The 24,364-nt window shown below is 32.4% G+C and overlaps 1 protein-coding gene across 6 annotated transcripts in view; it reads left to right on the forward strand.

Annotated features, from left to right (window-relative positions):
- Nucleotides 1–24,364, forward strand: part of CCSER1 (coiled-coil serine rich protein 1) — a 760,495-nt gene that overhangs the window by 227,562 nt on the left and 508,569 nt on the right. For all 6 annotated transcript variants that reach the window (XM_047717985.1, XM_047717986.1, XM_047717984.1 and 3 more), the window contains exon 4: nucleotides 17,639–17,732. In XM_047717985.1, coding sequence (XP_047573941.1) covers nucleotides 17,639–17,732 — 94 coding nt within the window. The remainder of the gene's footprint in view (nucleotides 1–17,638; nucleotides 17,733–24,364) is intronic.

Consider the following 24,364-nt stretch of genomic DNA (forward strand, 5'->3'; position numbering starts at 1 on the left):
CTAAGTCTTTAAGAGGAAGTCATCTAAAGCTAGGCTGCACAGTCAGAATTAGTTTCATTTACAAAAATGTGTGTCCTCTCACTATACTTGATGTACTTTTGGCAGATGACAGAGTGGGTTAAAATAATTGTAATTGCAATATGGGATTGTTCCTTATATATCAAATTGCTTTTGAAAATAAAAGTTAAGACTGGGTCTGGGTAAAACATCATTGAGGACATGAGCTCATTTAATTCTTCCCTCTTCCATATACTGAATATGCTTAAGATAATGTACCTTGATTCTACAGCTTAGAATTGCAAGGCAGATTAATATTTTAGTATGGTAAATTTGGACTTGCTTTCAGACAGAGTTGTCTAAGTTATCTAAGTTATTGTTATTACCAAAATAGCACATCATAAATTTGCAGAACACATTTGATTGTAATGCAATTAAGACATAAATTCTTGTGCAATGAATTTATATTCTTAAAGTCTCTCTACATGTAAGAGTAATATATAATTTAAATATATAGTAACTCATTTCTTGCCACATATCGTAGTGTTTATGGACATCATTTAAAATGTGCAAATTAAAAAAAGTTGAATCCATAAGACTTGAAACACATTATAAAATTCCCTTAGGGAACTTGTACACAAAATATATATCCAATATGAGAGTTGGTGATGCCAGTGATAAATAGAGACCTGCTAAAAGATAGGAACACAGGACTATTTAAAGTCTATGGTAGAGGACAATTAGGAAATCACAGGGTTAAATGGATTTAAAGGATAGGGAGCATATGAAGTAAGAGTAAACACAGAATGAGAAATTATTAGTTAGGATAGACTGGGCTAGGTGGTGCCAAAGAAAACTCTCAATTGCTTAAATACAATACAAATTTGATCCTTGCTCACACAAAATCCACTGAGGGTCTGGCAACTCACCAGGGCAGCTTTCCTTCATGTTACGACTCAGAAGCTTTCTTCTTTTTGTATTGCCATCTTAACGTATGAATTTCTGGATTATCTGGGAAGGGAGAGAGAATGTTAAAGGTTTATATGAGATGGTTTTATGGTCAAAACCTAGTCACATGGCTCTAAGATCACTCCAAGGGACTCTAATATGTAGGTTAATGTCCATCTATAAGAAAAAGTTAAAAATCTGGAGTTATGAAACAAAAAAAGAATTTTTCCTCAATGTGAGATAACCATGTAAAGCACACTGAGGAATTTATCAAGTCTCTTGGGCATCAGTGACTGAACTGTTTTCCCACATGATTAGTGGTCATGAAGTAGATAAAATGCTTTGACTATTAGGGAAGGGGGAAATAGTGTATCAGAGGAGCCATTTGCTTGATATGATGAGGAGGACTGATGATAATAGAGTTAAGATGGTGTGATGGAAACCTTTGAAATAAAGAAATGGCAGTTTAACTTTCTATGGAAATTGGGGTATATATCACATGGTTAAGAATGAGAGAGATTCTCAGAATTATATTAAAGCACCAGTCGTTGTGATAAGCATTCTGAACGTCTCAGAAAGTCGTTTAAAAAAAAAGAAATATTTCATGGGGTGAATGGATAATGAAGGTGAAGTGAGAAAATGATGAAAATGGATTCTTCTTATAAAAATACATGTAAATTAAATAAATCTTCTGGCACTAATTTTGATAAATTTTAAACAGTAATACTGCATTACATATAATTACATTAAGTCAGTAGTGATCTTTATGTTCAAGACATTTGATATATTATTACTTTAATATTTGTGTCTTCACCTAGAGTAATATTAATTTTTGAATGCTTGCTTTTTTATTATATGTAGAAAGATGACACCTTTAACCTCAATTGTAATTGTCTTGCCTCTCAGAGTTCCTTTATATTCTTTGATTTTCATAATTTTTCAAATTCATTATTCTACTGTTTTATTTTTATAATTGCTTTAGAAATGTGTTCTGGTATTTTCTGAAAATATTTCAACTAGTTCTAAGTTTTTTTTTAAGATTTTTTATTTATTTTTAAAAAAAGATTATTTATTTATTTATTAGAGAGAGAGAGCGAGCAAAGGGAGAGAGAGAAACAAGCTCCCCGCTGAGCAGGGAGCCCGATGTGGGACTCCATCCCAGGACCCTGGGATCATCACCTGAACCAAAGGTAGACGCTTAGCCGACTAAGCCACCCAGGTGCCCTTCTTCTAAGTTTCTGTTACCTGGATCTAGCCATATGAGAAGTTGTCATTGTCCCTATCTTTAAGGCTTTTAGTTGACAACCATTTTCAATCTCCATTTCCTAGGTGAGAAGTAGTTTTGTTTATGATGGCGTGACCTTCTTAGAGATACGTATTTATTAAAGAGCCAATTCATTCAAGAAACGTGAGGTATTGTGCACTCTCTCCATGCTCTCCAAAAGTTTAAAGTCCAGTAGGCACAAGAAATAATTCAGGAACTGATTGTGATGCAGTAAAAAGTGATAAAATAGTAGTAAGCCTAAATGATGTGAAAACACAAAGGAAGATGATTAGCCCAGCCTGGACAGTTGGATGTTGGTGGCAGCCAGGACTGTTGGACAGTCCAGGGCCAAAGTCTTCAAAGAATGCAGCAGGAGCAGAGGAACTAATAATGATAAAACAATACCTCCTGTGGTCAAGGATTATTACATGAGGGCACAGTAGCTGTAGCAGGAATGCAAATCTGGGAAACCAGTCTTATCCAGCCACAACTATACACCCATGTGATGATTAGTATTTGGGATAATTAGCACAGAAGGGAACAATCAGGTAGGATTTTTAACATTCTGAATTATTTTGGGTTATCATTTTAAGATATGAGATGTATTTTATTTCATTATTCTTCAAGATTTTCCTCAAATTTATGAAGCACATTTGCAAAGTCTGAGTCTTTTAGAAACAATGGCGCATTTTAGAGGAAAATGATAAAAACAATAGCCTCATAAAAATAAAAATCCTGATTTTATCTTTATTTGCTTTATATATATGTGTATATTATATATAAATTGCAAATAATATGTAACTGTATCAAGTTTTTGCTTGCTTTTTAATACTTGCACACCAAGAAATATCATTGTGTACAGGGAATTAATACTGATTATTTTATTTCACAAATTTTATTTTAAATATAAAATAAAATAAATAATAAAATAATAATTAATTTTTAAAAATTATTTTATTTCACAAATGTGATGATACTGTTTCTATGAAGCAAAAAAAGAAAGAAGAGGAAAATGTGCTTAATGCATTTTGGGGTGATGATCATAAAAATAAATCTTAGGGGGGTGCCTGGGTGGCTCAGTGGGTTAAGCCTCTGCCTTTGGCTCGGGTCATGGTCTCAGGGTCCTGGGATCGAGCCCTGCATCGGGCTCTCTGCTCAGCAGAGAGCCTGCTTCCCTTCCTCTCTCTCTCTGTCTTCCTCTCTGCCTACTTCTGATCTCTGTCAAATAACTAAATAAAATCTTAAAATAAATAAATAAATAAATCTTAGTGTGTAATTATAAGAATGAAAGAAAAATGAGTTTCCAGAGCTAAAAAAAGGTTTATAGTAATATTGCAAAACAACTATAATTACATTTTATAAATATTTGTTTAACTGCTGTTTCTCCAAACCTACATTTTTTCTTTAATCTTCACTATTTATATATCCTTAGTCATTATACTATAAATTCCGTTGATTTATACATTAATAAGTTGAATTGATTGGTTTGCATTGATGGGTTTTAGGTATTGAACTAGATTTCTGTTAATTAGGCAGTTCTTCATTAGATTTCTTAATAGTAGTTGTATGTAGTAAAAACTGATGTCAATAGTTGGACAGGATAAAATATTCCAATTTTGTCTTTAACTTTACAAGTGATTTAGATAAAATAAAAATATTTATCTAAATTTTATATTGATCTGAGAGGGGTAAATTCATTTGAAAATCTTATAATAACTAAATAAGTTAGCAAACATGTCAGACTAAAGAAATGAATCAATTCTATTTTGGTGTGACTCTCATCTAGGACAGTTTTCTCAGATTTGCATCCTAATGATATTTTCTTGTCTTCTTCATTTTATATGCAACTAATATTGACATATATGTGATATTTATGAATATGTTTATGAGTACACATATTTTTATTATAGAGTATATGTCAATATTGCATGTTTTAAACTAATCCTTCCAAGAGGAAATAGGACTATCTACCATTATAGATCACTATAGATATTTAAGAACTGAAGACATTGCTTTGATGATAAAGCACTCTAAACTAGTTATGACCATACACTAATGTTGGTGAAATGTTTGTTCGTCTTTCTCTTGGATGATGTAACACTATTTTTATTTTAGTCCTTGAAATACAATCCTTTTCCTTTATATAAAGCAATATAAATTCAGTCTTTCAAATAGATAGGAAGTTCTAATTTTGTGAGGGAAAAAAAGATACTCTGCAATTGCTTCTGGTATGCTACTTCTGCTTGTGAGGTTGTATTTCTTTGTACTTTAATACAAAGTATATTAATATGAAAATACTTCAGTAAATGGGATTATTTTGCTTTCCAACTAGTTCCAATATGATACTTTTTACAAATGAAATACAAAGATTATATAGCTATGGATTTCTCATCAAGTCAAATAATTCTCTAATTTATATCTTACACTGTTCTAGTTAACAAACTCAAAATTCAGGACTGTGTGTTATTTGTCTAGAACCTGATATATAGAAGGTTCTGAATAAATATTGATTAAGTTAAATTATTAATGTATGTACTAAGTGCTGTAGGAGCTATAAAGGGAGAACAGTACACCATCTTTACTTTCAAAATGATATAAGTAATAATTTATAAGCTATATTGAAAAAATTAATGTTAGTAATTTTTAAAATTTTTATTTAAATTCCAGTTAGATAACATACAGTGTAATATTAGTTTCAGGTGTATAAAATAGTTATTCAGCACTTCTGTACAACACCTGGTGTTTACCACAAGTACACTCCTTAATCTCCATCCTAATATTAGTTATTTTTTTAGCTAACAGAAATTAATGAAGATGAGGGAATCTTTATAAAGGGAATGGAACATTGATCCGACCTTGGTGGAAATGTAAACAAAAAAGGCATTTGGTTCAATTCGTAACTGTGAAAAAGAAAGAAAATGTCAAGCAAAATTTGAAAGGTCAAAGTTTTTTTTTTTTTTTAACATGTTCAAACAGCATAGTGAAGGATTATTTGTATGGGAAAGGAATTACAGATAGAGAAGGTAGATTATCAGGGATGATTTGTTCTGATTTTAAGAGAAAGTGAATTGCGGCCCAAAGAGATTAGCTAAACTGTTTGAGAGTCCATAGAAGTTAGAAAAAAATGGGAGCATAATTTTTTGGGAAGTTTCAAGGAAAACAGTCTAGATCTCTTTTTGCTCACTTACGTCCAAACAACTAGTGTGTCCAGACATCTAGTAAAATGCTAGTAGCCTTAAACAGTTAGTTCTTGATATTTGAGAGGAATTCCTTTAAGCTACCAAGACCACACACACACACACACACACACACACTCTCTCTCTCTCTCTCTCTCTCTCTCTCTTCTCTCCTCTCTCTCTCTCTCTCTCTGAGTTACTCACATCACTCGAAGAGAAGCGTAGTGGAGAAACTTATTCTTCAGGAAAGCATGTTTAAATCTTGGTTCTGCAACCTAAGTGTCATGGTCTCAGGCAAATCGTTTAATTCCTCTAATGCTCAGGCTTTTCATCTGTAAAACAATGCATGCCTTTTTGACTGTTAAGACCCATTAGAAAATATTTTCTCACAATGAATTCTTGGCAGAGTAGTCAGGATGATTTTCCTAAAATGTATATTTAAGCGTGTCACTCTCCAATGGTGTCTAAATTCCTTCCTTGCCTGAAAGGTATTAACAAATGACCCAGAATGCCTTGCTTCCTAATCTGTTGTGTTCCCTGCTCCCCCCACCCGTCTTCTGAGCTCAAACCATTCAAGCCTTCTCTGCCTCGCATACCAGGTTACGCCCACTTTAGATGACTTATATATATTGTTTCTTCTGTTGGGAATGCTTTTCCTTCTGAATTTTCATATGGCTGCCTATTATTCATGACTCAGCCCTAATGACACCTTTAGAAAGGCCTTCCCTGCCCACCTCATGTACAGTAGCTGCAAAAATTATATTAATCTTTTTAAAAAATAGCATTTTATCAGTAGCTGAAATTATCTTAATATTTGTTTGTATATTTATTATCTAGGTTAGGAAATTTTCTCTCTTATTCATTGTTCAGGATTTAGTACATTTGGTAAGCCTTCAATAAATATTGTTGAATAAGGGAATAAATTAATTTTTATTACCAGAATTATGAGTTCAAAATGGAAAATTTGGGAGCAAGTAGAAGAAAATAACCGATAAGTCTTTAACTCACACAATATATACAGTATTTCAGTATATATTATATTTGTGAGTTACTAGTTTATTTAATATTAAAATGTAAACATAGATTAAAAAAAAAAACCCTCACAATGATACTTTCCCACCTACAGATATGGCTCTAGAATCTAAGAAAAAATTATGTGACATATTTCCTTTTCGTCTTTAAGATTAACAGTTTAAGACTAAATTAGATCACTAGCCATGTTCTATGGAAACATCACATATGTGCAGTGAAGAATTGAGCCTTGCCCAAAAAGAAGTCTGGCCTTTGCCCTCAGCTTGCAAGAGGTAACTGTATCATACCTCATAGCATTGTCTTCTGTTAGAGTGGGGAGCTGGCCGCATTGGATCTTAAATGGGTATGGATATACCTGGCAATTTTAGGGTGAAGCTGGCTATGCTAGAAAGACTTATCATATGATTTAAGGTAGAAACTTGATGTCATTAGATAATCAGATAATCTGGAGGATAGTCCAACCGTGTACTCAATCAGTTAATCACCTATGTAGTGAAGTCCCGTTAGAAATTATGGACACTGAAGCTCATGTGAGCTTCCCTTGGTGTCAGTACTCCCTGTGTATTGTCACATGTCAACACTAGGAGAGTAATGCTTCATGTGCACAAGGGAAGCTTTGCATTTGGAACCCTCCCAGACTCTATGCACCTCTTCCTTTGACTGAATTTTGAACTGTACTCTTTCCCTATAATAAATCCTAACTGTGAAGATAGCTCTTAGTGAATTCTGTGAGTCTTTCCAGTGAATTATTGTACTCAAAGGTGTTTGGGAAACATTCCAAACTTTCTGTTGTTATCAGAAGTAAGACCAGTTTTGGGGACTGTGCCCACAGACTTTGCAGTTTGACTAACTCTGCATAGTTTACAGACGTGGGAAAGAACCTCATAATTGTCTTATAAATTTTAATACTTTAGATTTGTATGGAATTACAGAGAATAACTGTTCTAATAATTCATTTCATGGGAAAGGCATCAGGGAGGTTTTGATTTGCTTCAGATCACAGAGCTGTTTGGGTGGCCGGGTCAGTGTTGGAAATCAGGTTTATTGAACCAGTCTTTTGTATCTCCCACTGTCCTGTGTTACTTAACACAAGTTTGACACAGTAAGTATCACTGGATATATTTGATTCCTATTTATAAATACAATTATGATTATTATGATCAGTAAAATATTTGCCAACTTCATAGTTTCTTATATAGATATATAAAGATAAACCTACAATAAAACCTAAAGCTTAATTACAGAAAAAAACTATGCCAAAAATTACCCATTTTTCACTAGAACAGCTGTCTTCATTTTGTTGTATGGCGAGTGGTTTAACAAGCCTACATGTTGGGTTTTCTTTGACAGATTCTAATTCCGCATATGGCATAATAGAGTGTTGGGAATCTCATACAATTTTCAGAACTATGTGCACTAGTAATGGTGAAAAATAAGCATTTCCCGTAAAGCTAAAATGACAACTTAAACACACACACACACACACACACACACACACACTCCTCCCTTAGAAATTCTAAGACTACTAAACTAGTGTAGGCCTAGTAATTCAGAGTCCTTAAACATTCCTCTGTATTATACATGAATACTTTTTCTGGATAATGTATTTTCCTTAAAACATCTAATAGTTTAAAAACATGGTGTCCTAAAAAGGACACAATTATTCTTCATCAAAATAGTTTGGCAATAATATACTTTATATTAATTGAAACATTAATACAATATGATAAGTAAGATATTATTAAGTAAAGGAGTCATTATTTTGTGTTCACTGTAGTGATTCAACACTAAAGATTCTGAGAGTACAAGCACTCTCTGCTCAGAGGTAGCACAAAGAATGAGGCAGTCACAGACGTTTTTCTCTAGCAAGAAGTACAATGAGTAGTCCATATGATTTCCTAGGCAAATGCATTCTGCTTAGTGTGGGTGCAGTTGGTGGTCTTACGGTTCATGAGAACCAGTGCATATTGCACATAAAGGGAGAAAATTTAAAGAAAGGTTTTTAAACTTTCTTACATTAAATTTTCCTATCAAGAAACATTTTTTAGCACTATTGTAAGTAGTGTAAAAAATGTCTGTGATTTTATAAAGTATAATATGTTATCTTATATATGCTCTTTTGGCATTTGAATCAAGGGGATATACCAGTGCAATGAAAGAAATGCAAATGGCATTTTCAGAAACCAATGGATATGTTTGGTTGTTATAATTGGTAGGAAGCAATTTTGGAGAGGTAGATGGAGAGCATATTTTAGGATTTTTGAATGACAATAATTACTATTTATTCTGTAGAAATGTACTATTGATAGCTTTTTGTGTGTTAGGTAATGAGGGAATATATACAAATTGATACTTTCATAAGAATAATCTTAGAGAAGTGTGTACTGAAAATTGAAGAATTATTATGATTCTTGGCAAAAAGTTGACAAGGAACCTAACTAGGAGATGATAGAGTACATGTCGTGACTTTGGAATTCTTACTGGTACACAAATAAGAATGAATCCTAGAAATAATAATCTCTCTCTATAATATGTATTTTAAAATATTAGAATTTCAAATATTCTAGTTGTTAGATCATTCTTTTGCACATTACCATGCTCATCTCTAGCCAGTTGCACATAGTGTAACTATAGTATTTTATTAAACAAATATTGCTTTCTTTGGAGGTAAGACTATTTGACAAAAATCATTTGTGTTGCTTTATTGACAGTGGCACAGAAATCAAGGAGATGTCAGGTTTAGAATCAAGGAGATGTCATCTGTGACATTTGGTTCTACTTCATCATGAAAATAGATTGGTACCATTTTTTCTTCTTACTTTATTTTATTTTAAAGATTTTATTTATTTATTTGACAGAGAGAGAGATCACAAGCAGGCAGGGAGGCAGGCAGAGAGAGGAGGAAGCAGGCTCTCCGCAGAGCAGAGAGCCCAATGCGGGGCTTGATCCCAGGACGCTGGGATCATGACCTGAGCCAAAGGCAGAGGCTTTAACCCACCGAGCCACCCAGGCGCCCCTTTTCTTCTTATTTTAAATGATGCTAAGAAAAAGTAAGCATTTTAAATTTAAAATTTTTAAGTTTTTCCATTGAGTATAGTTGGCACAGAATGTTACATTAGTTTCAGGTGTACAACATAGTGATTCAAATTCTCTATGCATTATGCTGCTCTCACCACAAGTATAGCCACTATCCATCACCATACAATGCTATTACAGTGTCATTCATTGACTATATTTCCTATTCTGTACTTTTTATTTCTGTGACTTATTCTTTCCATAACTGGAAGCCTATATCTCCCACTGTCCTTCACCCATTTTAGCCAGCCCCCTACCCTCTTCCCTCTGGCAACCATCAGCTTGTTCTTTACAAAAATATGCATTTTTAAATTAACAACAATTATTATATTTTAATTTTTATTTCTGAAGTTTGCTAGTTATGTAATATAGTCACACTTCCTAGTTTCCTGTTTTTATTATTTAATAAAAAATTAACTTTTTGTGTAAACCTGGTGATTCACAGACCTGTACCCCTGGGGCTAATAATACATTATATGTTTATAAAAAAACTAAAAAATTAAAAATAAAAGATCCTAGCTAATAGGATCCAACAGTACAAAAAATTAACTTTATTTCCTTGCATAGATTAAAATTAGAATGTTTAGAGTTTAATATTAAATTTTATGTGGATTCAGATATTTGTTTAAGATCCATAAAATTTTTTTTTTTAAGATTTTATTTATTTATTTGACAGAGAGAGATCACAAGTAGACAGAGAGGCAGGCAGAGAGAGAGAGAGAGAGGGAAGCAGGCTTCTTGCTGAGCAGAGAGCCTGATGTGGGACTCGATCCCAGGACCCTGAGATCATGACCTGAGCCGAAGGCAGTGGCTTAACCCACTGAGCCACCCAGGCGCCCAAAGATCCATAAAATTTGTGGTTGGTTGAATCCATATAAATTTTAGCTTTCCTAAAAAGTATTGAAATACAAAATATTATAGCATGATACTTGTTTTGTTTTTATAGTACTTACAGAATTATTTACCTTTTATTAGTATAAAGGGACAAAATAGCAGTTCTGGGCATAGCTTTCAGAACCTCATTTTGCTAAATATTTCATATTTAAATACAAAGAGACACATAATTTTAAAATTTAAATTCAATTAATTAACATATATGATGTATTATTAGTTTCAGAGCTAGAGCTTAGTGATTCATCAGTCTTATATAATACCCTGTGCTTGTCACATCACGTGCCTTCTTTAATGTCCATCACCCATTTATGCCATCCCCTCACCCCTTTCTCTCCAGCAACCCTCCTTTTGTTCCCCATGATTAAGAGTTTCTTACGGTTTATCTCCCTCTCTGGTTTCGTCTTGTTTTATTTTTCCCTCCCTTCCCTTGTAATCCTCTGTTTTATTTCTTAAATTCTACATATGAGTGAGATCATATGATAATTTTCTTTCTCTGATTGACTTATTTTGCTTACATAATGCCCTTTAAGTTCCATCCAGATCATAGCAAATGGCAAGATTTCAATTTTCTGATGGCTGCATGATATCCCATTATATGTATGTATGTATGTGTGTGTATATATATATGTCTATATATATACATATATATCTTCACATCTTTATCCATTCATCTGTTGATGGACAGCTTGGCTTTTTCCATAGTTTGGCTATTGTGGACGTTGCTGCTATAAACATGGGGGTGCAGGTGCCCCTTCAGATCCGTACATTTGTATCTTTGAGGTAAATACCAGGAGTGCAGTTGCTAGGTTGTAGGGTAGCTCTATTTTCAACTTTTTGAGGAATCTCCAAACTGTTTTCCAGAGAGGCTGCACCAGCTTGTATTCCCAACAACAGGAGACACATGATCATTAAACTACAATATTCTCCTTTGCACATATTTATAACGATAATATATTATTTTAATGAATAACATAAGACCACCATTCATATTTGCAAAATGTATGTTTTTGGACTTGTGGGAAGTCTTATGAATAGGCAGTGATAGAATTAAGACATATTTCTGAAAATATTTATTAAAAATATATTTTGAGCTACATAAACCCATACAGTAAATCAGCACCTAGCAAAGAGCACAGTGTGTTCGGAAATATTTTGCAGCTGCCATGTTGAAAGGTGAAGGTAATTCTATCAGAATGATAGAGTACGCTTTCTTTACACAATCAGGAAATCAAAATCAAATAACTGTCCTCAGAGCAGTAGTTATAAAATATTGTTGTGTTAATTTCTCTTTCCAAAAAATAGAAGTGAAATCATATCATTAAAAAAAATACATCCATGTATTGGTGTGTTTTCCTTTTTTCTCCACTGCATATATAGGTGCTCAACTCATTGATAATTGTGTGTATCCAGCTTATTCTGATGCCTGCTTTTGATGATGTGTGTACCTTGCCACTTTTATACTTACCATTTTTTATAATTTGTGATTTATCTTTTTGGGGTAATACGAATTATTTTAAGATCTTGCCAGGTCTAATCATTTTTACCAAGTAGAGGCAAGTATAATTAATTGTAAGGCAAATCTCAGAATGTATTTTTAGGATCACACAGGAAAATTTGACTAAGGGTCTTCTATAATAGCTACATCATGCATTTTTGATAATAAAATAATATTTTCAAAAAATAATATTTTATTTTGGGTTATTCTTTGGAGACACCTATGATTAGAATATTGGAGAATGATCTGTATATCCTAGCAGTCCCTGATTATGTAGAGTGACTAAAAGAAGAATGCAGACCAGATTGACTACCTCTTATTAATTTGAGTAGTCATCTCTTTACTTTTCTTTTTTTCTTTTTTTTTTTTTTGTCATCTCTTCACTTTTAGATCAAGTAATGATCATAGAATTCCTACTATGTCAATTAAATATTTCATAAACAACTATGTAAGTCCAGATTAGAATGCCATATGTTGCCTTTTAGATAAGGTAAGCCTATGTGGATAATCCTTTGACTAAAATAGAGCAGTATAAATATGCAATTAATAACATCTTTATAATGTCACAATTAAAGAATGTTTTAATAATTTAATAATCTCCTTTGATGGAATTCTTTCTTTTTTAAACAATGCTTCCCTTTATGGTGACATGTCTCAGCTTCCTTTATTTTCAGCAGGATCATAATTACTATCTTCGTTGCAATAAAGAAACAGTGCTAAAGGATTATTTTAGAATGGGTCTTATGGAATGATTACATATTAATGGAGTGATCAGAATTTGTTTTTTCAACTTAGTAGCTTCAGAAATTCATTTTTATTATTTCAGCCAATAGCAACCAGGCTTTGAAGAATTGCTTTCCACTTATCAAATGCAGGCAATTGATTATTTTAAAAAATAATGTATTTGTAAAAAGTGGTGTTTCTTTACTAGAATACAGTTATCTGTAAGGTCTGTGAAGGAAGAAAACATGCTCTATTAGGTTCATTGTTATATCCCTAGGGTTTAAAAGATTAATTTTTGAATTACTACATTAATAACTTTTTAGTTTACTTTTAATGGGTCTAAGTCATTTGGGAGATTACATGAGTAATCAGTGTTACTGATAGATTTTTAAATGTCTATTTAGAGAATACTTAGTAGTAATTGTACTTGATTTAATATCCAATTTATCAATATTATGAATTTAGGAAATAATTAGCATTTCATTATAATTAACCAACTCTTTTCAAAATATCCATACAAATGTTACATATCCATAAATTAGAATATGGATTAAATTAAATTTTCCAGGGCCTTTAAACATTGATTCAAATTTTATGTAATCAAATTCTTCCTAAGTTATTATTAAAATACCAAATCTAACATGACAATTTATCTTAAATGCTTTAGGCACTTTTAAAGAAAAAGTATACAGTAATCCGAAAGCCTATCATATGCTTACCTTAAAACTGGCTAATAATATGCTGATACTAGGAATTTACTTTCTTTTTATCTTTTTTCTTCTTATACTTTGCTGACATGGAGATTTTCATATTTCCCTAGGAATTCAAAGATATCTGAGACTATTTCAAAGCTTTCTAAGAGTTTCCTAAGATTTAATAACCATGCTAGAATTAAAAGAAAAGGAAAGTCCTCTTTATACTTGCACATTCTGGGTTTTTAATTAGAAATTTTTTTGTGTAGTCATTGGGATTTGCTATACATTCAGAGAAAATTGAAATTAAGGATACTGCCCATCAGGTTGGACTTTCTTTTTACAATTAAAATCTAATTGTTAAATGCTTTTATGCCTTTACTTATTTAAGTTCAAGCCTAGCTTTTAATTTTGTGCAATACTGATGTTTTCTTACAAAATGATTTGTTTTTTAAGTCCAAATTGTTTGTGTTACAAAACAGTTTCCCTGTTACTATGATATATAGGTCTGGTATATGAACATTATTAAAAATTCATGCACTTTCATTATTACATCTTTTTTATGTAGAGCTATCTACCTTTTTATCTTCTAGGAGATGAGAGACTATTTCTGCTTAGTTACCACTTCTAGAAATTCCACTAATTTATCAAATGTGTGAAACACATAGTTGTGCCCTGTTAGATACAGGGTGTGATCATTAGTGTTAATTAACTGCTGGACTCCTTTTCCATTTGGTTATTATGTGCGACCCATCAGAGCTGATCAGTATTTTCTATTCCTGGTACAGAATTACTTTTGATGCTGCTACTTTGATGTTTACAGATTTCTCCTTACAAAAATGGAAACAAATACAAGTCATACTATATACATACATATACTTAGGAAAACAAAATACCCATATATTCACTATTATTGGAAAACAATGGAAATTAAAGAAATTTTACACTCTATGTGCTTTTTTGGGGGGTGTATGAGCCCCTCTGTATTTTTTTGTTTCAAGTTTCTGTTTAAATTCCAGTTAACATATAGTAATATTAGTTTCAATAGTAGAATTTAGTGATACATCACTTATGTATGACACCCAGTATGAGCGCCTCTTATATCCTTTATGTCAACATTTCTATTTGAGTATTATGAACTCTTAGCCTTCAGCAGACTCAAGCTGTTTACTCTAGCCATAATTTTTCTTTTTCATGTTCATATGTCAGAGATTAGCCAGGGAGAAGCCATTCAGGTTTCCTTAGCTCTTCAAAACTGCGTCTGACTTTTTTTTTTTTTTTTTTTTTAAGATGAAACTTGTTTTCTGGCAACAAATGGATGACACAGAATCAGTGCTTGTTTGTTTCTTTGTTTTTTCTTTTTTTTTCTCCTTTCCCCAAGGAGCCCTGGTTCTTTTTTGCTGGTGGATGGCAGCAAGTATCTGGATTGCCCATACATGCTGGCTGAGGCCAAAAGTAGTGTTACTGCTATTGGTCTCTTTTAAGGAGAGATCTGGAAGAGATACACTATTTTTAGGTTTATGAGTTCGTATTGATTTTCTTCCATAACATATGTTGCTGCATCTTCTCTCTTTTTACTATGAGGTTTTACCAGATTCGAAGACTCCACTACACTGACAGGAAAGTGCTTTGTAAGTAAGATATCAAAACAATTAGAATTAGTAGATTTAGTAGCAATTCATTTAGATTGGTGGTTAATGGACCCATCCTAATCCAAATGTCAAGGGTCACCTGCAAAATGTAAGCTGTGCAGTACAGTAAGTTTTCCAAATTTAATTTGTTCTTTTTATTGGTGTAATTTTCTTAAATTTAATTAATTTAAAATTAATGTAGGTATATCAGTGGCAGGGTTTTAAAAAATATTTTCTTCTTAAAAATAAATCTTTTTTTAATTTATTTTTTCAAGCTTTTGTTGGATGTATTAATGTAGAAATTCAAAGTGCAACCTTGAAATGATCATGAATGCCTTTGGAACTCTAGAATTGTTAGAACCAGGAACCAGATCTGCTACTTTGACATTTTATTTTTCAAGTAGACTTAGACTGGTCTTAACTGTATAATGAAATCCAAGGCCTCTGTGATGATGGCATTTTTACATCTTGTAATATCTGTCACCAAGAAGAAACTTGTCTCATTTGTGCGGAAGGTTGTGATCAGCAAATTTGGTTAAGATGCCCATCTTGGATCATCTACCAAAGTCAGGGGGTTTGGCTCATGCTTCTTCCAGTACAGTAGAGAGGTGGATTGGGCAGGGTGGTTTCAAGTAGAAGAGGGAAATGCTGTGTTGAAAACCATAGAATCTTATAATGAAAAAGATGTCCGTAGTGGGCATAACAAAAAAGGTGATAGTCATTTTCCAGGTACTCATTTATTTCCTTTCTTCTTGTTCCAACCTTTATTGCTTTCTAAATGTTGTTGACTATATTAGTTTGCTGGGTTGTCATACAAAATACCACATAGTGAGAGGTTTAAACAATAGAAATTTATTTTCTTATAGTTCTAGAAGCTGGAAGTCCAAGATTACAGTGTAGGCAGGTTTGATTTCTCCTGAATCCTCTCTCCTTGGCTTGCAAATGGCTGCCTGCTTGCTGTGTCTTCACATCATTGTCCCTCTGTTCCTGCTGTCAGTGTCCTAGTATCCTCTTCTTAAAAACAACAACAACAACAACAACAACAACAACAACACTAGTTATATTGGATTGGGATCCACCCATGCAACTTTATTTAAATATTATTTCTTCCTTAAAGGACTTCTCTCCAGACACATCACATTCTAAGGTACTGGGAGTTAGGACTTCAACATATGAATTTTGGATGAAAACAAGAATATAATACTGGTCAATGAAATTCTAAATATAAGATTAAAATTACTTAGACTAATTTGAAGCTGGATAAAGTATACATTTTCACTATAAAACATTTTTTTCTTTACCAAAATAGTCTTGACCCCCAGATTAAGATTCTCTCATTTGGATAGTGCTTAATAAACACCAATAACAGTGTCTTTAGCAAATCCCCCTTTTCTAAACTCTTTCTTTTCCATGTTCAACTTGAATTCTGCTTCCTTTCTTGCTTTTTTTTTTGCATTTTTGAGGATGGCAGCTTATCTTTTGTTGCCTATATTTTATAACATCTTTTGATACTATATAAATATACATCTTATTCTCAGTAGGTTATTCCTGCTATAGTGTATCATAAAACTGCCAGTAAACAGTTGATTTTTTTTTTATAAAATACTAGTTACCTTGTAATTAATACAGATACAATATAATACAATAAGATAATGACTACTATAGCTTTCATTGGTAGAGATGATCCTTAGATTTTGGGGATATTTTCACCTTTGTGTTCTATTCACAGATACCACATGATTCTAAAGCTTAATAATGTTTAATTCCTTTTTTTCTTTAAAGTGAGAATAATTTATTTAAATGTTAGTGTCCTTACTCCTCCCCTGCCCTGTGCCCTTACTTTCAATCCCTAGAATGAAGGTGTTCAGTTTCCATTTGATAATATCACTGGGCCTTTTAAAATGAAAATTTAGTTCTTTAAACATAAATAATTATGGTAATGTTCACATAAATAGGAAAAGTGGTCTGAGATAAGTGTCATTTACTACATGTAGCAAAATGTACATTTATACAAAAGTACAAAAGATGTACTTTTGTTATTTCAATGCAGTCTCTAAATGTTAAATTAGTGCTTTTTCTTAATATAGTCATCACCTATCTGTATACACAAATACACAAATTAGGTCCTTATTCTTCCTTCAAGAATTCCTACCTCTGCACATCACTGTTTCCCCTCAAGACTTCTCAGTATACTCTTCTGGTTTATTTTGTTATATGCCCTCTTAAAGAAAGGGAAGGTGAGGGGAGGGGAGGAGAAGGAAAAAAACATAATCTAGCTCTGATGTTTATGGCATTATGAAAGTCAATTAATTTTTAATCTGATTGTTTATTTCTTCTGTTCATCTTTCCTAATCTTAAGCAAATGATTGGGAAATGGTAACTGGATCTTTGCTTCCAAGTATGGTCTAAATTAATATTTCATGGTTGGCACTGTACACAGAATTTGTTTGAGAATTCATTGAATGTGTCAGAAGAATGTCCAGATTTTAAAGATAAATATAAAAAAATAAAGCTTCAGTTTACAGACTTCTATACATTTGGAAAAAACCTTTAAATCTTTAGCAGTTTTAGTGGAAGTTAAGATTTTTTATAATAATTTTTGGAATATTTTATTGGGCAGATAATGTTAAAGTTCATGGCATCTGTATGTGGATATTGCCTCAATTTCTCAGCAGTTTGGTCTCTAACTATTGATTGTGCTTTTTCTTTAGGATGTTTTGAATAATTTAGGATCTTGTGAACTGGATGAAGATGACCTAATGCTTGATCTAGAATTTTTAGAGGAACAGAATCTTCATCCTTCAGGTAAGTGTTAAGTAAATACATGAGCTCATGCAATTCTGATCCTAATCATTTATCAATTCATTGATAAACTTTATATTGTTTAGGATGCGCTCAGTCTTTTCCATCTCCAGTTTGTATATCATATGTGCAAGGCACATGCTAGGTACCATTGACACATGATTCTGATGATCTTATAATCTATTATGGAAATACAAATCCAGTGGAAGACCATTATAAAATAGGAAAAAAATACCTATAAAGGCATTTCAAAGAAAGAAATTGCAATTTAATACATAATGGAAAATTTAATATTTCTCTTTTTGAGAGAAGAAAACTGTTATGATCCCATTATTTACTTATTTTATATAACCAAATGGAGGTTTTGTAGATCAAGGTTTACTCTTCAGAATCTTAACTGCTTCCATAATAGCTGCATAGGTTAATGCTGATGCAAAAAGGTTACAAAATTAATAACTCAATTAACTTTTAATAATTAATAACTGTCAGTAATGACCACAAACACACAGAAACACTGAGTTGTAGTGTGAGATAAATAAATTATTGTTGAAGGAATTAAGAAGGGAGCTCATTATATTTGTAATAGTGTAAATTTATAGTAAAGTATAAATTGTTATATCTTTAAATCCCAAAATTACTCCTGTTAAAGTAGATGATAGGGATTGTTTATTCATAGTTAGATATTTGGGTACAGGACAAGCTGTTGTTTACTTTTTTGTTTTTTGCTTATAACATCTTTAACATAGTCATTTTCAAATTGAAGTAGAAATAATATTAGGGTGCATACAAGTCTCAGTTGGTTAAGTATCTGACTCTTGATTTTGGCTCTTGTCATGATCTCAGGGTCGTGGGGTCGAGCTGCACATCAGGCTCCATGCTGGGTGTGGAGCCTATTTTAGATTCTCTCTCTCCTTTTCTCTCTGCCCCTCCCTCTGCCTCTCTCTCTGTCTCTCCTTTCTCTCTCTCAAAAAAATAATAAATTGAAACTTTAAAATCTTGGCCTTCCTGCATATATTTGAGAAAATCAGCCTGCTGGATTTTATATATTATTCAATATATATTATATTATATATATATATATAATATATTATTAACTTCTAAGAATTAGACATAATCTCTAAGGTTATTTCCAGTTCTAATATTTTATAATGATTTTTTTTTGTTTATGCAGTATTTTTCTATTATAGATAATATCACATTAAGAATTGTCAAAAGAAGCCAGTGTTTATATTTTACATTTCACAATGTTTATATTTTATTACTCTGTACTATAGGCTGATATCCAAAGAAGTTACTTTAAATTTTTTTCTAGTTAAATACAAATTTAGGGTAATCATTTTTTAAAACATTCTTGCTGTAGTTGATTTGACAGATAGTCTTTTAAAAATGGACATTTTTTTTCTCATTTTTGTACAGATACATTATACAGTTTTGTCATTCATGCGTATTTCTCTTAGAAGAATTATGTATAGTGATGATTTATACACTTTCTGAGGGAATTTGTCAAAATTTAACAAGACTATATATGCATTTACCTTTAGATTCAACTATCCAGCTTCTGGAAATTTAATCGTAAAACACTGGAAATATACAAAATGATGCATCCAAATATCTATTCATTGCAAGATATTTATAATTACAAAATATTGGAAACCCTCAAATGTTCTTCAGCAGGACATTTGTTGAATGTACAATGGTATACTAAGCAGCTATTAAAAGAATAAGAAGATATCTCTGTGTGCCCTGGCGTGGCTGTAAGTGTATGTTGTTGATGGAGAACTTTGCAATTTTGGGTTAGACTGGCAATACCTAAATCCAGTGATCACTAACATCACTAAAATTGTAAAAGCTAGACATTTTTCCCTCTCAATGCAGTGCCTGGAGAAGTACACAGCACTGCCACTCCTGCCTACATGTACTTATATCTGTTCAGTTCTCTTGATTAAATTGTGATTTTACAGGAAATATTGGGATGAGGAGAGAGGGAATCCAGCAACCAAATACAGAATGTGAGGAATTTTACAGGATAATGGTCTAGTTCCTTAAGCAAATAAATGGCATGATAAAAAGGGGAGGGATATTGTAGATTAAAAGAGGCAGATGCTGTGTGACATCTTTGTTGGCACACCTGAAAAACTTAAAACACTATAAAAATATATTTCTGGGTCAGTCAGAGAAATTTGAGAAATGACTAAATTATTACAGAATTATTTATTTTGCTGGGTATTGAATATTTTTGTTTTTTAAAGAAAAGTTTAGAGAGAAAAGCATGTGGTTGAAACAGTATGATACATGACATTTACTTTACCAACAGGTATGGAAGAGGGAATAGATGAAACAAAATTGGAAAGTTGTTGAAAATGTTCAAAGCTGAGCAATAGGTGTTTGGGGTGAGAAGTTTGTGCATTAATTGTAATATTTTCTTGTTTTCAGATTTTTAAAGATTTTCACAATAAAAAAAAATAAAACCAGGTGTTAATTTAAAAGAATTACAGATAATGTAGCAATCTCAGTTATGTTTGGTAGGCACTCATGATGAAGAGCAAAGGGTGACTTAAAAATATAAAGACTTCAGTTCAATTAATTTGGGAGCAAAGAGGAGCATTTTTAAACTTTATTTTCATTTTTTATAAAGTAATGGGTGCTATGTACTTCATTAGTTTATTGTAAGGAAAAAGATGATAAGATATACTAAAAACTGTACATCTCCCAAGTCTATTTCAGGGTGTAGTTATCTTGGTTGAAGCCGAAACTGGAATACCTTTTGAATCAACTGAGTTAACTAAATTTTTCTTTAGGTAAATGACCTCCCTTTGCCTACCTGAAGTACAATTCTGATATATGAAATATTCCTTAGAGTGACTTGGGTTTGTTTAATGTTACTTAAGAAAATGTGTTTTGAAAACCTGTTTCACAGTGGATGGCACATTATGGGCTTTGAAAAAAGCCACAACTATCTGTTTATGCACATTAGCTCAGAAAGAAGAATTTCTCGGACACCTGGGTGGCTCAGTGGGGTAAAGCCTCTGCCTTCAGCTCAGGTCATGATCCCAGGGTCCTGGGATCGAGCCCCAAATTGGGCTCTCTGCTTAGCAGGGAGCCTGTTTCCTCCCCTCTCTTTCTCTCTGCCTGCCTCTCTGCCTACTTGTGATCTCTCTCTCTCTGTCAAATAAATAAATAAAATCTTAAAAAAAAATTTCTGATTGAATAGGTTTTATGCAATTTATATTTTATTAAGCAGCATAATTAAAGGTCTTCTCAAAATATAAGAAGCTCATTATTGATAATTGATATTGATAAAAAGCTCATTAATGCTAACCATTTTTAAATGATAGTTTAAATAAAAGTTATTTTTAAAAGTCTGAAAACTGAAATAATGATACCATTAAATTCTATTACTTATATTACTAAATATCAGTGAGGGGTTTAAAAATGTTTTTTTAGGGTAAAACATTTTCAGTTTTTGGTTCTAGAGTCTTATTAGGGCAAAGATTTATAGTAATTTACAGAAAGGCTTAATATAATGGCCAAGGTGATTTTTATAAAAAGATAACTTCTTTCAACATGTGTACATTGGAGATTGCTCATGTTGAGTGATTTAACATACAAAAGACATTCTAAAGGAAATAGAATAAATAGTAAGTGTAGATAGTTAATATTGATATAATATGAATCATTGTTAGTTGATGTGCTACTTGCAGTTAAGGGATACGAGCTAAAATATATCAACTAGGGACTTAAAATATCCATATAGCACAAACAAAGCAGAAAAAATAGAATTTGAGTTGTGTGGCTCAAGGTCTTTGTCATAGAAATGTCCACATACTTGCACAATTAAATGTGTATCTAGGTGTTTCATCATGTTGTTGAAAATTACACACTAATGACTATACCTACCTTGGTAAAGATGACTATTCATTATTGTGGTCACAGTAATTATGGATATCTTTTAATATGCTTTTTCCCCATTCTTTGCTATCTGTATTTTCATCTAAAAGTGAATTGTAAGTTTACAGATAAATTTTAAAGTTTGTTTTTGACCAGTGCTGTAGACAATTTGAGTAAAGTTCCACAAATCCTTTTAACATATAAATGTTTCTATGGAGTCCTAAATTACCACACTCTTTTCTAAAGAGAGAGGTAGTACAAATAATAGTACAGATGAGTATCTGTTTTACAGTGCAGTAAGTGAATATTATTATTATTATTATTGAAAGTAAGAAAGGACAATTTCAATGAGGGAAAGGTTTATGAATTCAAAGTGAGTTCTCAAAAAGTTCTGCCTTAGGGAGAAAAAAATAAAAACAACTATTTCGAATAACTTACTTTTATCTTGGCATTACCTAATTTTATCTTTGTAAATTCTAATATAAAAGTGAAGCTTTTATTTTTTTTTAAGACTTTATTTATTTATCTGACAGAGAGAGATCACAAGTAGGCAGAGAGGCAGGCAGAGAGAGAGGAGGAAGCAGGCTCCCCGCTGAGCAGAGAGTCCGATGCGGGGCTCGATTCCAGGACCCCGAGATCATGACCTGAGCCGAAGGCAGCGGCTTAACCCACTGAGCCACCCAGGCGCCCCAAAAGTGAAGCTTTTAGATTAAAAATCCTATGGATAAGCGCTCAAGGCGTCTTTAATCATGTTTTTCTTGAATAAATGCTTAAATTACTTTTCTGGATAATATTTTTTTTAAAAGATTTTATTTATTTATTTGACAGAGATCACAAGTAGACAGAGAGGCAGGCAGAGAGAGAGGGAAGCAGGCTCCCTGCCGAGCAGAGAGCCCAATGCGGGACTCTATCCCAGGACCCTGAGATCATGACCTGAGCTGAAGGCAGCGGCTCAATCCACTGAGCCACCCAGGCGCCCTCTGGATAATATTTTTAATAAATAATTAATATGCATCATGTTTCAAATACAGGATTATCAATTTGTTTAATGCTAGACATTCATTTCTTTGTAGTAAAATATTATATTTATTGCTTCTTTACTTAGTAAATCATTTATAATGTATACATGATCAAACACAGTTTTGATTAAAAAAAAAAGAGATGCTATTTTTTATACCTTGATAAATTAAAAATATATATTTGTGACTCTTCTCACTTTTTATATTTCTCTTCACTCTCTTATTCATTGGTATGGTGTTGTTTTTGCCACAAATTGAATCACTCAAGATTTTAGTAGTGATGTTAGTTGGATATACCTCAGTAGTATTTTTTGGGGAAAAAAAAGTACAAACAAAAGTTACTAGCATTTAATATCTCAAAGACTCAAATAAATGACCTTAAAATTTTCCTTACAGGGGCACCTGGGTAACTCAGTCAGTTAAACGTCTACCTTCAGCTCAGTTCATGATCCCTAAGTTCTGGGATCGAGCCCCGCATCAGGCTTCCTGCTCAGTGGGGAGTCTGCTTCTCCTTCTCCCTTTGCCCATGCTCCCCCCTCTTGTGCTTTCTCTCTCTCTCTCTCTCTCAAAAAAATAAATAAAAATCCTAAAAAAATTTCCTTACAGTGAAATATGTGTTATGAACTGTACATTCTGTGAAACAAAAAATACCAGCAGTATTATTTTTCCTTATTTTTCTTTATGTGGTTTTACATGTTTGTGTGGAGGATTTTTCTTTCTATTCGTTTAAGCATCTTGCAAAGTAATGATCACTCAAGGAAAATAGAATAATGGTAAAAAAGATACAAAAAATAAGATGATACTACAGGTAAGGTTGGCACACAAAACATACACTAGTATCACCATAGTGAGCAGGAAGTGTTACTTGGAGTGCTTTCCTAACATATGTGAAGAAGGAAAGTCAACCAGTTGCGTGATTAAAAATATATGCCATCAATCATTCAGTCAACCAGTCAGTGCATTTTATTAAATAAAGAATTTTTTTACTAAGTAAAAGTTATTTTGCTCACATGTCTTTATAAAGTATAAATGATTGATATCAAGAACAATTTCTTCAGCTACTCCTTTTAGTACAAGCTGGTGGCATCTTGCTACCAATTCAGTAGAAGCAGTCCTAAATGTTGACATAACAGTGTAGCAAAAACTAGGAATTTTATGAGGATCTTGCTTTGTCCAAAAATAAAATTCAGTTCCTTGTACATATTAACATTCTTTGGGTAATTTTAACATTGGAAATAGTTGAAGTAGATGTTGTCAATCATTTTCCTCATCTTACTTTAAGGTAATTGTCATAAAACCCAATAGAATATCTAATGTTAAGTAATGTTACTGCTTGATGAGTGCACGAAAATGAACTGTTGTCAAAATGTTACCCTTATGTGACTAAATAAGGTAACATTTCTACAAATAGTTGTTACCATAATGCCAGTTAAATATTGGACAGTGCATAGTGTTTGATAAAGAAATAAGAATAAGAATTTGAGTTTTGCTTTCGGAACATTTCATGTTTAGCTATTCTTTTCCATGGTAAACTAGAACAAGGTCATATTTCTATTTAGACTTTAGACTGTTTATAGTATTATCTTCAAAAAATGATGCGAAACATGCACCTGACTAATTTGACAGTGAAGCATCATAATTAAAGTTAAAACACATTTTGGTGTTACCTGTTTGGAACGTACTCATTAAAATGCCATTTTCCCAGTTCTTTTCTTGACTACTAGAAGT

Source organism: Lutra lutra, chromosome 2, assembly GCF_902655055.1.
Source record: "Lutra lutra chromosome 2, mLutLut1.2, whole genome shotgun sequence".
NCBI classification, from domain to species: domain Eukaryota; kingdom Metazoa; phylum Chordata; class Mammalia; order Carnivora; family Mustelidae; genus Lutra; species Lutra lutra.